The sequence below is a fragment of the Abramis brama genome, assembly GCF_963993115.1.
Source record: "Abramis brama genome assembly, chromosome: 1".
In the NCBI taxonomy this organism is placed as follows: Eukaryota; Metazoa; Chordata; class Actinopteri; order Cypriniformes; family Leuciscidae; genus Abramis; species Abramis brama.
In genome coordinates this window covers 45,515,464-45,533,218 of record NC_139963.1, presented here as the reverse complement: position 1 = coordinate 45,533,218, position 17,755 = coordinate 45,515,464, and the positions used below count along the sequence as shown (strand labels likewise).

General features: G+C 38.6%; 1 protein-coding gene across 5 annotated transcripts in view; it reads right to left on the bottom strand.

Moving 5' to 3' along the window:
* foxk2b (forkhead box K2b) overlaps positions 1–17,755 on the bottom strand; it is a 45,732-nt gene that overhangs the window by 10,615 nt on the left and 17,362 nt on the right. Inside the window, exon 1 of one of the 5 annotated variants that reach the window (XM_084090861.1) lies at positions 12,923–13,344. The exons of the other annotated variants lie outside the window; for them this stretch is intronic. Coding sequence (XP_083946987.1) covers positions 12,923–13,206 — 284 coding nt within the window. The 5' untranslated portion in view covers positions 13,207–13,344. Of the gene's footprint in view, positions 1–12,922; positions 13,345–17,755 lie in introns of those variants that run through there. 5 annotated transcript variants of the gene reach the window in all.

Below are 17,755 nucleotides of genomic sequence, written 5' to 3'. Positions count from 1 at the left end.
CCAAGCCTTGTACTAAACTTTGCGCCAGGCCCCTGAAGCCCTAGCACACACACACCAATCACACCCAGCGTCTTCAATTATCCCAGAATACAGCGGAAGACTATCCTGCTTATTCACTAACAAATGAAAGGAGGATTCAATCCTGCTCTCGTTCAGAAACAGAGACGGCATTGGTACGTGTCTGGAATAAACACAGCCCTGAGTTGAGTTACCACCAACATTAGGACGCCGCTTTACGGGAACTCAAAAAAGGTGCTGATCTGAAATAAGTTTCAACGCAAAGATAAATTCTTCAGGCTGCAAAATACCATTTGATGCTTGTGCTGTCTGATACTTTTTAATTTAATGCATTTATTTCTATTTCAGTGAAATTTTTGTCAAATCGTTTTAATTTTGTTTGTACCTTTGACTAGTGTTTGCACATTATTTTTAGATATCGTTCCTTAAAACACAGCACCAACAGTCCATTCAATCTAAGACAATCTAATTGGGGAAAAACAGCAACAAAACAACGAACTAACATTTTACATGTCAAGTTAAACGCATCCTTCTCTAATTGGGTGGGTTTTTTCTTAGTTTTGCAAACTTTGGCTTTTATTCTTTAGTTAACTACAATATTTTCACTACACTAAATGTTCAAATTAAGGTAATTTCATTAAATTGGTATTTTTCAGTAGATACAGGTTTTGCAATTGCTAACGCTTTACAATAATTTGTTAACATCAATGTATTAGCGAATATGACCTAACAATGAACAATTTTCTAAATCATTTATTAACCTTGATTAATGTCAGTTAATAAAAATACAATTGGTCATCATTTATTCATGTTAGTTCATTAACTTAACGCTGAGATTTAAAGGGGTGGTATAATACCCTTTTCACAAGATGTAAAATAAGTCTCTGATGTTCCCAGAGTGTGTATGTGAAGTTTTAGCTCAAAATACCCCACAGATATTTTTATATAGCATGTTAAAGTCGTCACTTTCTGGGGCTCAGAAAAACGCACCGTTTTAGTGTGTGTCCCTTTAAATACAAATGAGCTGCTGCTCTCGGCACAGAGGGCGTGAGTGTGTTAGCAGCTTTAATTACCTCACGCAGTCATGCACTGAAAATTTCAAAAACTTTAGCCTTTTATGTTCAAACCGGAGTCAGACAATGATGGAGAGACTCAAGAAGAAGTGACAACATGTAGAAGCAACAGGACGTTTCTGAATGGTTGATGAATTTATGTTGCTGATGTGGAGTTAACTATCTTCTAGACAGTGATTAGCATATTCTGTCATGATAATCTATAAATCGTGTTCTGGGGGAGGGGTTTATGTAAATTTTATGTAAAGAAGCTTGCTGTAGTTCCTACCAGCCGTTTGTTGTAGTCCTTAAAAAGCGATGTCTGTAAAAGAAAATATCTCCCTTTGCTTTGAACTTTGAGCGTTGTAACTTTGCAGATGTTGTTTATGCTCAAACAGCAACATTACACACTAACTAAAGTTAGAAAAGTGAAAAAATAAACCAACCACCCCTTTAACTAAGATGAATAAATTCTATAGAAGTATTGTTCATTGTTAGATCAGGTTAACTAACCAAATGTTAACTGATGAAACAGTGTTTGTTACCAAACCTATAATCTCTGTAGGAGGCAAATCTGAACTTAATTAGACTGAAGGAAATATGTGTCACAAACTACAATAAATAATTTACTCATAAACAAAAAAGCAACATTTTCCACATCCAGCAAGATAAAAGCTAAGAATAATACCACATGATCTGACAGATAAACTCTGGTCCTTCTGATTTCTTCTACAGTCGAACACACCGGCGTTGTGATTTCTCACGTGCCGGTTCATTCAGATCCACACCGGTCATGAACGAGCAGCTTGTGATGCTTTATCAACAACACCTGCGGGACATTTCTGCCGTAATGAGTCCATTCCTTCAGCTCATGTTGTTGAAAACAGGATTCTTTCTCTTCGAACAATAGTTTGATGTCAGTAATTTACAGAAATTCCTCACCAGTCTAACCACAACATTCACTGAAACTAAAACATTAAAACTAAAATATTCTGCATTAGTTTTTTCATGATTAAGACATCACAATCATGTTAATAAGCTCCAATGATCAACATCATTTACATAAACACTCAGTATATTGTCAACTGAAACTATTAAAAACATTTGTTAATTGGAATTTAACTTGAATAAAACAAAAATATATAGATGAAAAATTAAACAAAAATGTTTCCTTGGCAACTAACTGAAATAAGTGCAAGTTAAAGTACTAAAAATTACTAACTGAACTAAAACTGAACTAAAAGCTAAAAAAAAAACAGTTAAACCTAAATGGCAATGTTTAAAAAGAACAAAAACTACTAAAAATGAAAACAAAAAAATATATATTACAATAAAAGCTGATTTAAAATATGAATACCTATAATTGTGTATAAATAATACTAATATAACAATGAAGGTTAGTGAATCATAACATTTACAAACACAAGACTTGGTAAATGAGCATGGAAAATGTTAATGAAAAACTAGAGTACAGCCGTTTTTTACAAGTATGTTTCAGAGAAGAAAACAACCAACCACTCTCATTTTATCGACTCTTTCAATAAACCTTCATTAATCTTTGCCAGTTGCTTTTGTCAGATATCTAACAATCGTTTTGTTGATGCAAATTTAATTAAGTATTCAGGATAAAATCTTTACTGTGTTTCTGCTCCAAGCAGCCATTTCAAGCACAATTCAGTCATGGCAACTACGAGGGGCTCTTTAAAACAGGAATGTTGGGATCCCAACCCCTCACATTCCTCCCTGTGGGTGGTGTGTGTGTGTGTGTGTGTGTGTGTGTGTTCTGAACAGACTTGTTCCCGCATATCTCCTTGCGTCTCTCCCACGAAACCCAAAAACACTCAAAGATTCTACAAAAATACACTACCGATCTCACACAGGAAGCATGGTTTGCTCAAATACCCCAAACTTTGGTGTGTTTTTCTTGTTAACATTCAAACAAATCATGACTGAAAAGAAAAAGTGTGATTTAAGCACTCAATCTTAGGCCCTGTTTACACCTGGTATTGAAGGGATAGTTCACCCAAAAACAAAAACTAGCCCATGCTTTACTCGCCCTCAAGCCATCCTAGGTGTATATGACATTCTTCTTTCAGACGAATACAATCAGAGTTATATTACAAAAATGATCTGACTCTTCCAAGCTTTATAATGGCAGTGGATGGCTGTATGTCTTTGGAAGAACATTGAGCGTCAAGTTCAAGGATCTCAGTCGATCGGATCACTAGTAGTCGAGGGTAGTACTAGTCACTAGTAGTACTCATTCCCGTTTACACCTGGTGTTTTAATCCGTCTCTTTTGTCCACTTTCAACCACTTCTGTCCTGACTTCTTTGAGGAGAGGGTCTATGTTTGGGTAAATGTGTGCATTTTTCAGATCTTTCGATATAAATGGACAAAATAAGCTCACACAATTTACATATGAACACAACTGGAGACGACGGGAAAACATACGGAGAGCAGCAGCTTTAAGACCAGCCGAACGCTGTGAGTGTGTGTTAGAAATCAGGAATGGAGAGAGAACATTGTGATTGGTATGTTTCTCGTCTTCAAACCAAACTTGGGTCTCCAGCCGACAGTTTAAATCCCGTCTGGCTAGAGCGTTTCCCATAATGTTTACACATTAGTTCAGTAGACGGAGAGATGGTCTTTTGTGGGGGTTCTTGCAGGTTTCAGTATGTCAAATTTAAGACCTTTTTAAGACATTTTAAGACCATAAAGACTGAAATTTAAGACCTACACGACTCATTACCAAAAATAAATTCTGAAAAAAATAATTTTATTTTATTCAGTCATCAGAAAAATGATCACGGTTATCACAGAATCCTGTTCAAAAAGTACTAAAACTACACAATGAAATCAATTAACCACGTTTTATGTCGAAAACCAGCAAATACCAAATAAAATTGCTAATAAAATTAGCATCAATATGCACTTTTTGTTTACATAAACATTAAAATAATACCATTAAAAATGGCCAGATTTTAAAAGAGTGTCTTGCAAATGAAGTTGTGACAAAAAAGGCTTTATAAAAAGATAAACCTCACATATTTCAGCCTTTAAATCATTTTTTATAAAACGAATGAGTCAAAAATGATAAATTACTGACATTTAAAATGCATGCACTTTAGCTTATCTTTTATTATTAATAGTAAAATTCGATATCCAACGTTACGTACACAACGACAAAGAAGTTTTAGTAGCTAATGGATTTCCACCACCGAAAAACGCTTGCTGTAGCTCTGCTACAAGATTTATTTACGGAGAAGTGAAAAACACCCGTAGTGTTTGGGTGCACCCCCATCTTTCATGTTGACTGAGCTTTCAATGTTGTTACGGAAAGGGTGAAGATGATTGGTTGGTTCTTGTCACATGACCTGCGGTGCGCTTGAGGCATTCTGAAAAGTTGAGATTTTTTCCATCTCTCTGCGCCTGGAAAAAATGAGCGTGTCACTTCAATTATGAGTACGCTTGCTTTTGGTAAAACAGCAAAAAAGTGTTGGCCTTAACTAATGACACTGAAGGTATTTGACTATGGTGGGAGTGTTCATCCTCCCCAGTCTGCACCGCTCAACACTTAAAGCAGAGGAATCACGCCAAAACGTACACTCTTTACAAACTGGGTTTAGCAACACCAAAACACAGTTAGTGCAACTTGTCTAGTTTTTGTCGAGTATGTAGCAAATTAAACTTCATCTTACTGGTCTGTCTGTCTATTTCCCACATTTTATTTTTTTTGCAAGTACACTAAGGAACAACAGATACTTGTCATAACAACAATAAATCTATTTTAATGAAATAATTTCATTGGCGGTGTGAAATATTTTCGGCATGTTAAGCCTCATGAGTGTAAGATCCTCACAACAGCTACAGAAGAGAGCAAGAACTGAGTTAGTGGAGTCTAAAACTAGATCACGTCATCAGCTGGGGTGTATATGCTCAGAGATGGACCAAAGCAAACCCTAATGACTTCCAGACAGAAACAATCCCATTCCCAGTGACTCACTGTCTTACAACACTATAACAGATATTAAAGCTTGACTCACTCCTCCGGCGGTAAAGTCCTGTCTAGAGCCATGACAGTAAACCAAGATGTAGACACAGAGGGAAAGACTGGGACTAAACTATAAAATTAAGCCATGACTAAAAAATAGTGAATAAATAAAAAAATATTAAAAAAAACGTCATTAGAGATTAGTTTGGCATTTTTCAAATCTTAGAGGGTTAGTTCACCCACAAAAATAACAGTTCTGTCATTAATTACTCACCCTCATGTCGTTCCAAACCCGTAATACATTCGTTCATCTTCAAAACATTTTTTTGGATGATATCAGAGATTTCTGTCCCTCCATTAACAGCCTACGCAACTACCACTTTCAAGGTCCAGAAAGCTAGTAAAGACATCATTAAAGTAATCCATGTGACTCTTATTAAGCAATGCGAGTGCTTGCTTTGTACAAAAAAAAAAAATAACAATTTACCACTTTATTTACAAAATATACATTTCCAACGCGTGATGCATGCGTGCTCTGTTGACGCGAGAGCAGATGTTGTTGCGTAAACGTGCATTGGAGATTTATATTTTGTAAATAAAGTGGTAAATTATGGGGTTTTTTGTACAAACAAAGCACTCGCATCGCTTCATAATATTGAGGTTAATCCACTGGAGAGGTTTGAATGACATAAAGGTGAATCCCTGCACTAGAGAAATCTCTGATGGAGAGTCTGACAGACAAAACTCTTCCCGCTCTAAATCTTCTAGAGCTGCACGATTCATCGATAAAAGATCTCAATCTTATTCCTAAACGACAACGATTCGCCTGTGTCTATTAAACATTGCACAAAATCACAGCGAACATTCAAAACTGGGTTGGCACTGCCGATGAGCCAGAGAGAGCAGTGATCATGTATCGGTATGAAACCGCTTCATAAACACACAGTATCTTTTTTTCTGTTACAAACATTCATATCACAAAAGAACTGGGAAAAAAATCAATAGGTTTATACTCGACGCGTCCGCACGAGCACGAAGGTGCGCAAAAATGCCGTCATTGTGGTGTGGGCGGTCATGAGCGTTGGGTGCGCAAGACCCCATTTCACTTGGTGGTGTGCACGGCTTTTTTTGTAACAGCGCATGCGGCTCCGCATCCGAAGATGAACGACTTCGAGCCTAATCTGGCCGAGCTCGAACTTCTCACCACACCGGCACCTGTTTGCACGTCTAAATTAGTTTATTACATTTAAAACGTGAACATACAATAGCATAAAAAGTCTTTTTAATGAACATAAAGGTCCATGTTTAATAAAAATGTTCACAAACTTGATGAAATGTTTAGTGAAATATTTAAGAGATTGTTAATTTAGTTATGTTGTATACACATTCTCATATCCATATATTTTGTTTTAATGTCATGAGTAATAATCTCAGGGTTTACTGGGTTTTACACGATGTAGTGTGGTATTGGTGGTGGTGTACCAAAATAAACATTGTCACGTGCGTAGCTTTCTTCTTCTCACCGCTGATTCCTGCTGGTTTAGAGGACAATTACTCGAGTCGCCCCCTGTCGTTTCAAAGAATAGTACAACGGCGAGCGCGTCAAGTATAAACGCCTCATCCATTTGGGGAGGTGCGCGCGCAGTCTGCGGAGACTCGCTCTGCGGAGCCAGGCGAAAGTATAAACAAGGCTTTAGAAAGTAACATGGCACTTCAAATAAAGATTATATCGCTATGCCACCAGGAGGCGACAAGATACTGTTAGAAAATGTCTTTGAATCATTCATTCAAAAACGCTGATTCATCCAGTCATGAAACAATTAAAGGTCCCGTATTATGCCCCTTTTCACAAGATGTAAAATAAGTCTCTGATGTCCCCAGAGTGTGTATGTGAAGTTTCAGCTCAAAATACCCAACAGATCATTTTTTACAGGATGTTTAAATTGTCATTTTTTGGGGCTCAGAAAAACGCGCTGTTTTAGTGTGTGTCCTTTAAATGCAAATCAGCTGCTGCTGGACGACCCAGGGGGCGGAGCTTCATGAGCTCGCGCTCAGTCTGTCAGGACAATTTCATCTCACGGAATGATGATAATATCAGAAACTCTCAGTAACGTGTTCATTTCGAGTCGGACAATAATGCCTACAGAGTCAGAGTGCTGTATAGAGATGGAACAGGTATAGTTTAGTAGTTTAATTACGGTTATTATAACGTATTTGTCATCTGCTTGTATGTATCCATTATTTATTAATAGCCTACAAGTCTGCTGTTTCGGACCAGGTCCGAATGATGATAAAAAATATACTGATGAGTTTAATAAAGTTTATGGTACATCACACAAAAGATGAAGCGTCAGTTTTACTTCAGAAAATCACTGTAAGAGCTGAGTAAACACAGTAAGTTATAAGAAGTGCGCAAGTACATAAACGAATTTCGGTAGAGTTGAGGGAGCATTCCTGTGGGCGGAGGTTAGTCAAAAAACTGTTCTAGTGACGTCATTAAAGAAGGAAGTAGAGGGATGTAGTCCAAACGGGCCGTTCGATGTAGGCGACTTCTGTTAAATAAAATATCTCGCTTGGCATTGAACTTTGAGCTTTATAATTTTACAGATATTATTTATACTCTAACAACAACATTACACACTAACTAAAGTTTGAAACATGGGATCACGAAGAACGGGACCTTTAAGTATTTATGAGTGAGTCATTGAATCATTCATTCAAAAACGCTGATTCATCCAGTCATGAAACAAGTGAAGTATCTATGAGTCATTGAATCATTAAAAGTTTTAATAGACTGCAGAAATTAACATTCGGTCAGAACCTCTAGTAAATGACATGTTATTTTATCCAACTAGTTGTCAAGTTGAGAATCGTGATCTCTGTTTGAAACAAAAAAAATGTTTGATTCTCAATTTATCCAGCACTGTTCAGCTCTAACATCTTCAGAGTGTAAACTCCCTCACAGACGAGTTTGTTTCTGCAGAAGGTCAGTGGGTTCAGATTCAGTGTTTGGGTTTCTCTGGGTTCAACCGACCCCAGCGGGAGGTGCATTTATTTAGCATAGTCTTTTACGACACATCCCAAACCAATGACCTTCTCCTCACCTGACACCTCACCGCTGCTTCTGCACATAAAAACATCATAATAAATCAGAAACGCTCTGGAAAAGCAGCCCAGGATCGATGGACATATTAAACAGTGTTTGACCGGGGTATAAAGACAAGAATATGATGCTTTAAAACATTTCACCATGTTTGAATCCATTCCAAACAATAAAGACAAAAAAAATAATGCTGAAAGAGCTCATGGTGTCTTGTCTAGGCCTGGTCATGACATGTGTGGAGACGTCAGCATCTCTTTGTGCTGACAGAGAGCCAATAGGAGCGAATCTCCACTAATTAAATGCTCTTTAGCTTCTTGATCAATATTGTGACTCAGAGCGTCTCTACCTCAAACGTGCTGTCCATTACAGTCCATACAAACCATCTGGACGTACTGCACGTCTCCGCGGGTGCGACGCATTGATTTCTTGATAATTAAAGTGTGGACGTGGCTCTGTCTCTAATCTTTAGAGAAGTGGCAGTGTAATTAGCAACAGCATCCAGCACGTATGGCATGCCAACAGCTTTACAGACACACAAAACTGCTAAGGACAAACATTTATAAACAACCCGTTTCAGTGCAGTCATCTATAAGTAAGCCATTATAAGTCAGTCCTCACTGCGAAAGCAACGTCTAGGTCATGCATTAACTGATAAAACATGCCTTGAATGCAATGCAAGTCACTTTGGATAAAAGCATCTGGCAAATGCATAAATGCAAGAAGGAAATATGCACATTTTCACTATACAAGGTCCTATGATTTCCGTGAAAAATGCAGATGGAAACACGAAATCCAGTCAAAATGGTTCACGTCATGTCTTTTGCGTGCCCACGTTTGTTATTTTAAATGTAGACGATGTCTATTTGCAACATGTTTTGGAAGTGTTGATCATTGTAGCCACTAGCCAATCACAGACATATATGTTGAGTGTATGAACACAATTGGCCAATCAGAGGCATTTAAGAATCCGCTCAACAGTGCTCGAAATGCTAAGTCGGAAATGCTGGTGCCGTCACATTTTTAAAATGTTAAAATATAAAAGTCGCTACCTTTGACGACACTTTCCCAGGTTTGTTTTAAGGAAGCAGCTGGTAAACACTGAGATGTTCCCAGGTTTAAATAAAAGAGGTTGGTAAATTTTGACATGTACCAGGTTTATATAAAGCAAGTCGATAAGCAGTTAAATGTGTCAGTTTACACACACAGAAAAGTTTTTTCTGCTTTTAAAAAGCTTTTAAAAAGTATAAGCATAAAACGTTTAAATTAATTAAAATGTTCAATTTCATTTACAGACTGAAAAATGTGCTGTTTTCTAAAAGTTTGGACTTTAATAAAAAGAAAAAAACTGCACTTAACCTTTTCACAGGCATTTTATTTTCATACTTAGACGGATATTGTGATGTATCGTTATAGGATTGTCTAGCAATATATTGATTATCGCAGAATTGCTGTGTCGTGAGCCATGTATTGTGAGGTACCCTGTGATTCCCATCCCTATTGCACAGTAGAGTTTACTTCGTTAAATTATAATATCTAATATTAATAACACTAATACTGTTTATTTACTATTCCTTAAAAGATGTTTCATTTTTATCAAAACTTAATTTTGTATATAACAGTAAACACTTTGTTTGCCATTAAAAATATTTAAAATATACATTTTAAAATATTAAATGTCTATGCATTCATCTGATTACCACATTATTTTGATGATAAATTTATAAACAGAATCCAGAAAAATTAAAATAGACACACAAAAATTTCATAGGGCAATATTATTGTTAACATTTTATTAATTCAATTGATAAAACGTTATTTTTGATTATTAATTTTTTTTAAACCATTACAATGGAATCCAGAAACATTAAAACAAAAAAACTAAATTTAGGGAAAGAGATAACAGATTTCATACCCTAGCTTAAAGATAAATGTTGGCTATAAAAAGCCTTATTTACATTTTCTAAAGCTGCATCAAGTCTGTCAGCACAAAGACATCAGAGAGTCTCTTCATAACTCAAACAAACATGCATGCCTCCATATTTAGAAAGGGCTGCTAATCAGTCAAACTATATCAGCTCACTAACTGTGACACCACGTATCAAGATGATCTAGAGGGGATGTGCATTTTTAAACCTGTGCAGAATTCAACAGAAAGGTTTGCTGAAATGAGACGAGCTGAAAATGGCAGTGCATAAAATAGCTTTAAAGGCTGGCATTGTAGGGTGCAACAGATTTGTTGTTATATTGAGATATGTGGGTCATGTGTTAAAAAAAGCAAAGGGATAAGTGTGCACTACAGTCGCGCTTGACGCTGCGATTTGATGTCGTTCATAAAGAGATACCTGAAATCTACAGTGCAAAATGATTCTGAAATACGCCGGCCAGCCGTGGGTGAGACCAAGTACAAATCAGACAGTTCATTCAAAACAGATAAAGCACGATGATCACGATCCAAAGGTCGACTTCAGGATAATGTCAACACAACCAGATGTCCAACATCTTCTCAAGACAAACAAATAAGAAAATGCAAACATCTGACAGCAAAACCTACCTAACTGACAGACGGGGCTTTTCTGAGATGCCACAAAAAAAAATTCCCTTTGAGAAAGAGCCTTTGATGCTGTCAGGATCTAAACCCCCTAGTTAACATCTAACCCTGTGAGTGTTTACTGTTTACACTCCATCTGAGACAAAAACAACACTCATTCTTCCATGACACACAACACACATTTATTTCTTTTGTGCACATTTCTGACAGGTGATATTAACATGTATATGCATTTGTTTAGAAGTGGTGTTTGAAATTCTAGTGAGCTGCCGACCTAGACAGCATTGCCTATCATGAAGCCCCAAAATGCTGCTGCACACGCCTATGATGCCCCAAAATGCTGCTTCACATGCCTATGATGCCCCAAAATGCTACTGTACAGGCTTATAATGCCCCAAAATGCTGCTTCACATGCCTATGATGCCCCAAAATGCTGCTTCACACGCTTATGATGCCCCAAAATGCTACTGCACACGCCTATGATGCCCCAAAATGCTGCTGCACACGCTTATGATGCCCCAAAATGCTGCTGCACATGCCTATGATGCCCCAAAATGCTGCTTCACACGCTTATGATGCCCCAAAATGCTGCTTCACATGCCTATGATGCCCCAAAATGCTGCAGCACACGCTTATAATGCCCCAAAATGCTGCTGCACACGCTTATGATGCCCCAAAATGCTGCTGCACATGCCTATGATGCCCCAAAATGCTGCTGCACACGCTTATTATGCCCCAAAATGCTGCTTCACATGCCTATGATGCCCCAAAATGCTGCTGCACACGCTTAAAATGCCCCAAAATGCTGCTTCACACGCTTATGATGCCCCAAAATGCTGCTGCACACGCTTATAATGCCCCTGCACACGCTTATAATGCCCCAAAATGCTGCTGCACACGGTTATAATGCCCCAAAATGCTGCTTCACACGCTTATGATGCCCCAAAATGCTGCTGCACACGCTTATAATGCCCCTGCACACGCTTATAATGCCCCAAAATGCTGCTGCACACGCTTATTATGCCCCAAAATGCTGCTTCACACGCTTATGATGCCCCAAAATGCTGCTGCACACGCTTATAATGCCCCTGCACACGCTTATAATGCCCCAAAATGCTGCTGCACACGCTTATTATGCCCCAAAATGCTGCTTCACATGCCTATGATGCCCCAAAATGCTGCTGCACACGCTTATAATGCCCCAAAATGCTGCTTCACACGCTTATGATGCCCCAAAATGCTACTGTACAGGCTTATAATGCCCCAAAATGCTGCTTCACATGCTTATGATGCCCCAAAATGCTGCTGCACACGCTTATAATGCCCCTGCACACGCTTATAATGCCCCAAAATGCTGCTGCACACGCTTATAATGCCCCAAAATGCTGCTTCACATGCCTATGAATCCCCAAAATGCTGCTTCACACGCTTATGATGACTCAAAATGCTACTGTACAGGCTTATAATGCCCCAAAATGCTGCTTCACATGCTTATGATGCCCCAAAATGCTGCTGCACACGCCTATGACGCCCCAAAATGCTGCTGCACATGCTTATAATGCCCCAAAATGCTGCTTCACACACTTATGATGCCCCAAAATGCTGCATGCACCTATTGTTTCTCAAAAATGCTGCTACACGCACCCTTGGATGCCCAAAAATGTTGCACACACCTTTAACACCCCAAAATGCTGCAAGCCGGTATAATGCCCTTCCCCCCAAAAATCTATATACACACGATTCACGCAAAAATGCACACGTGATGCTCTTAATCTGTAGCAGCATGTGTCCATGACACCCCAAACTTAATGCATGCATTTATGGTGAAATAAGATGGGGTCTGCCATGTCCTCGTAAAAAAAAAATATATATATATATATATATATATACATACATATAAGCAGAATTGTGAGGCCCCAAAAATTCTGCATGATGCTCTAAAAAGGTCCAAGCTTCTCCACACAATGGCCAAAATGCTGCATGAACACATGAAGCGCGTGAATGCTGTCTAGTTAGGCAGCTCACTGGGGAATGAGACACAGCCCAGAGAGCCTCTGAAAGCGAAACGAAAATTTTGTGCGGCATAGGCACACTAGCACGTGCTCCCGGCGTTTCACCATAACAACAACAACAATAACATCGCCGAGGATGATGATGATGGTATCATAAGCATGATGAGGAATGATGAAGGTTATGATAATAACTCACATCCTCGGCAGCTGCAGGGGTGGCGCCCCCCGCCGCAGAAACACCCCGTCCACGAACACCCCGTTTTTCCCCAGACAGCGCAGATAAAACTCTCCTCCGCCCGGGCCCGAGCCAGTGTCCTCGGCCGCCGCGGTGAAGATCTCCAGGTGCCGGCGGGAGATGAAGCTCGAGTGGCCCATGCTCACGTCCACCGAACCCTGCGACGAGTTCCGACCCACCGTCACCGAGCGCTTCTTCATCACATACTCAAACTCACGACCCTCCAAACGAGCCACCGCTGCCATCTTTATCTTTCCGCACACGGAACGGGGCACGATATGAATATGAAGGGAAAATATGAAACGTTAAACGTGCCCGACCGGAGACACCAGCATCAGCAGCGGCGGCGACTCGACCCACCGCCGCGATACACCAGAGAGAAAGGGAAGGGGGGATTAGCCAATCAAAGCGCGCTGGAGGAGGGGGTTCTGTGATTGACGGGTGCGCCGACCAATTAGAGGCGCTCTAAGGAATGCGGTAATTCAATCGCAGCCAATGAGATAAAAAACATGGACGATTTGACGGATTGAAGGTCGGTTGCGCTGTGCCCCAACACGCATGTACGCGGAGAGTTGTAAACACTGGACTGGATATTTGTGTAAAGGACGTGAAATGGTTTTATAACAAATAAATAAATAATATTACAATAAGAAAGTATCGAATACAAATAAAATAGGGATTTATAGAATAAAATTATAAAATTATTAAAAAAAAGATTCTTGTAACAGAGTGACTATTTAATTGAATTCATTTAAATGGTTATTTTTATTCGTATTTTTCTTACTGTTATGTTTTGTTCCTCCCTGTGTGTGTGTGTGCGCCTATTAATGCTTTGGGAATATTTCACGTACATCAATTCTGCCGATAAAAATACCTTTAAAGTAAAATTGTATTTTATACCAGGGTAATGGGCAGATTTTTAACATTTTAAACGTTTAAAACATTTTAACAATGTTGCCAAAAAAAAAAAAAAAAAAAATAGAAATTTAGAATCTTATAACTGTGGTTCAATATAATGAACCGAGGTTTTTAGCTCATCACCAATTTAACATATTTTAATAGTTCACAATTAATTAATATGTGACATGCATTTTTTATAATCCGTCACTGATCTTCAATCAAAAAACCTTATAATGTATCTTTATAAACTAAAAAATAATCTCTTGAGTGTGTGTGTGTGTGGTGGGTGGGTAAATAATAATAAATACTCTTAAGTATTTATTTCCCTGTATATTTGAAAACGGAGTATAGAGCAGAAACCCACTGGAATCCACTCCGTGTTTTACGGTTCTCCACGTCTGCAGTTGCCGATTCCCCCACAATCCTCAGCGCCCGTCAGCGTGTGTGTTTTGAGTATGGAGGTCATGAAAACAAACGCGTTTTTTTGCCTCGTTTTAAGCGCGAAAGCCCCCATTTTCCTTAAACTACACGTAGAACGACGTTCTATACGTTCAGCAGACGTCATTTCCACGAAGAAGTGCACGCGCACAGGGAGATGCACGAGCATACGCGCGGAACATGTGCTCGTGTAGGGTGACGTCATCTCTTCCTGGTGTTTGTAAACAGTGCTCTATGGGTGTGACCCGCCCGGGCGCGTTCACAATCACACCCCGTTATACACCCGAGAACGGCTCTGAGAGGAAGCACATGCTGTTTGTGGAACAATAGATAATCTTGTCCCGCATAATCACTTTCACACGTACCACAATTGATTCACTTGTTTATTTTACAGTAGGAAGTATATAGTAGAACCATGCTTATGGAGACGCACTAAGGTATTTGTTTCTTATGATACAATGCTGCCTTTGTTACCCTGTTATTTGAGCACATGATACCATGATTCTTTACCCAGGGTTTCTGAAGGATGTATGAAGGTAAATTTAAGACTTTTTCAAGACCTTTTTAAACCAAGTAAAGAAAATGTAAGGAATAAACTGAATGGAACAAAATAAACCAATATGCTTTCTAAATGTAAATGTCTAAGGAGAAACACGATGAGTTGTTCCAACCGAACTCCATATTACATTTTAATTACTTTTACAAAAAAAAAAAAAAGAAAGAAAAGAAAGTAGCTTATGGTTTCAACACCTCCACTCCCAACCACTAGAATATATGCAAATAAATGTTACGTTTCCTTCTGATCACACTGTAAAAAATGCTGCTCTTCCTCAGTATTTCTATCTGATATCTGCCAATGGGCTTAGTTCAAGCACAAACTAGCTTTTATAACTCAGTCATTGACACATATTTCTTCTTGTTTTAAGCATAAAGCTAAGCCCAAAAACAAGACTTTATATCATTATGCATCTCAAGCAAATGTATTTTGATTTTTAGGATGTTCAGATCCACACACACTCACACTCTCTCTCTCTCTCACACAGACACACACACTCACAATCTCTCTCACAATTACGTATTTTGGGAACACTATGGAAATGTAATGTCTAAACCGTTAATATTACATATCTGGCAACAACAAAAGTGTAAACAACAACAAAAACATCTTGCTTATACTAACTGCAAGTGGTAATAAATGCAACTCACATAAAATGTCAATATAAGTGAAGCGCTTTTTATTTAAAGCATATATTGCCTGAGAAAGTCTGTGCCAAAAGGTTGGATAAATGCATTAAGTGCCTATTGATTTGTGTTCAGGACTAGTCAGTTGTGCATCAGCCACTAGAGGGAGACGTTACCCTGTTGTCATTTGTTTCAGGAGGATGTGGGGATGAGTCTTCCCAATGAAACGACCCTTCAAACAAGTGTTTATCTGACAGCAGTTCAATCCTCATGAACCTCTTTCAAATGACCAGCGGGGGAACAGAAGACTGCAGGGAAATGCCACACACTGACACCTGATAAAGCCTGAAGCTACACTTACATTCATCATTCAGTGGACGCTTTTATCCAACGTGAGGTCAGGTGTCAGGTGATTGTTGTGAGTGGTGTATGTGTCACCTAACACAATACACATCCAAACAATAGGACAGGACACACTGTTTTATTACCCAGATGAGCAAACGTGTTGAGAGTCTGGCGATGGAAAGACTTGTGAATTGATCACAAACCGACTGCATAAAAAAAATGGAGACAGCAGGTCAAAGTGTGATTTAATTCGCTGTCAATCAAACTTCTATTACCACTGACTAAGCAGTGGATGTAAACACTTAAGAGGTGCTTTTGTAATGTATTGAGACACATACAACATACATGACAACTTTTTTTTGCTTGTAGATTATTCTGTTATTTATTTGCATATTATGCCTGAAGGGCCAATCAAATGTAAGCGTTCTGCATTTCATCGATCACAAAATCATTACAGCCACAGAATGATTGTAGGATAGATTAATGCTTTATTTAGCTTGAACACTACAAGTGACCAACATCACAGTTCAATTCATTAGTTCTACACATCCATATGTATTAAAAACATTATTAACTATGAAAACATTTATTTTATATAAAGATAATCACAGCAAATGAGTAGCAAAAAGAAAACATTTTAATAATTCATCTTCATGAATGGTTCGCTAGAATTAGCTGTGTCCGATATCCAACACTTCCCTTACTATATAGTAGGCGGAAAACGGTATCCACTGCAAGGATACTATGACAAAGATATCGTTTTCCTTATTCAAACTGATATCCGCCCTCCAACCTGAAGAATGAAAGCTGTATCATATACTTGGATATTTATGAGCAATATCACACTCATAGCCATGCAAAATGGCTCTGTATCTATATCAGTAATTCAAGCGCTTTTCATAAACATGGCTGTTTTCAAGGGTTTTCCAGGACTTCAATTTCAAAAAGTCAACTTCAAGCATTTTAAGCACCTTGTACAAACCCTGTCAATAGAACTTACTTTTCGAGCCGTCTTGAAGTAAACTCAAACTCAAATGTAGTACCTACTCAGACATTGAACACTTCACTTTACAGTACCTGTCCACGTCCAGCACTACTGGTCATCTTGTGCTCCAACATATACATCTATACTTGTTTTTTCACCTCTACATGGACATAATCCCAGTCACAATACCTGCAAAACACACAACATGTTATTTAGATGTACCAAAACTCCCTTTAAAGCAAGTCATTTCAGTCGGCGGCCATCTTTGAAGCGCTAATTCAGTCATGCAAGAACAGCTCGTATCTCTTTGAATGGGGAAACATCGAATCCTCCAAAGCTGTTCTCCAAGCTTACGATTAAAATTCATATTTTGAAATCACCAATGAAATCTGACAACTGTCTCTGTTTCTAAACGCTCAAATCATGACAAAAACCTGCATTCACTGAACGAAGTCTGAGCTTCCTGTGTAACTAAAAGGTTTTTACCTCTCAGATGGTGTAAATACATCTGTGACTCAAAAATATAACTGACTGTATGGAGCATTAATAAAATATAGATAGAGAAGGATATGCATAATAAATATGTACAATAGAAAAATCTCTCTTACCACCGTCGTCTTCGTGTTCAAAATATCGCTAAAGGAAATGATGCGAGGTTCCGCGGATTTTCCCATTGGTCCTCACAGATCCTCTTTCCACCAATGGCAGAACCCTTTAGCCACGCCCCCATCGTTCACTCCACCAATAACAGAGACCGTTCAACACGCCTTCTTTTCAACACTGCTAGCCTCCTTCAAAATCCGTTTTTGTGCATATTATATTGAAATCTGATCGTATTTAGCAAGTGTGAATGTCGAAAAAACATCACATTCATGCATTTCTGGAAATCCGTTTCAGTCTGACCGCTCCCATTGGATTTCACATGGTTCATGTGAGTTTCTCAC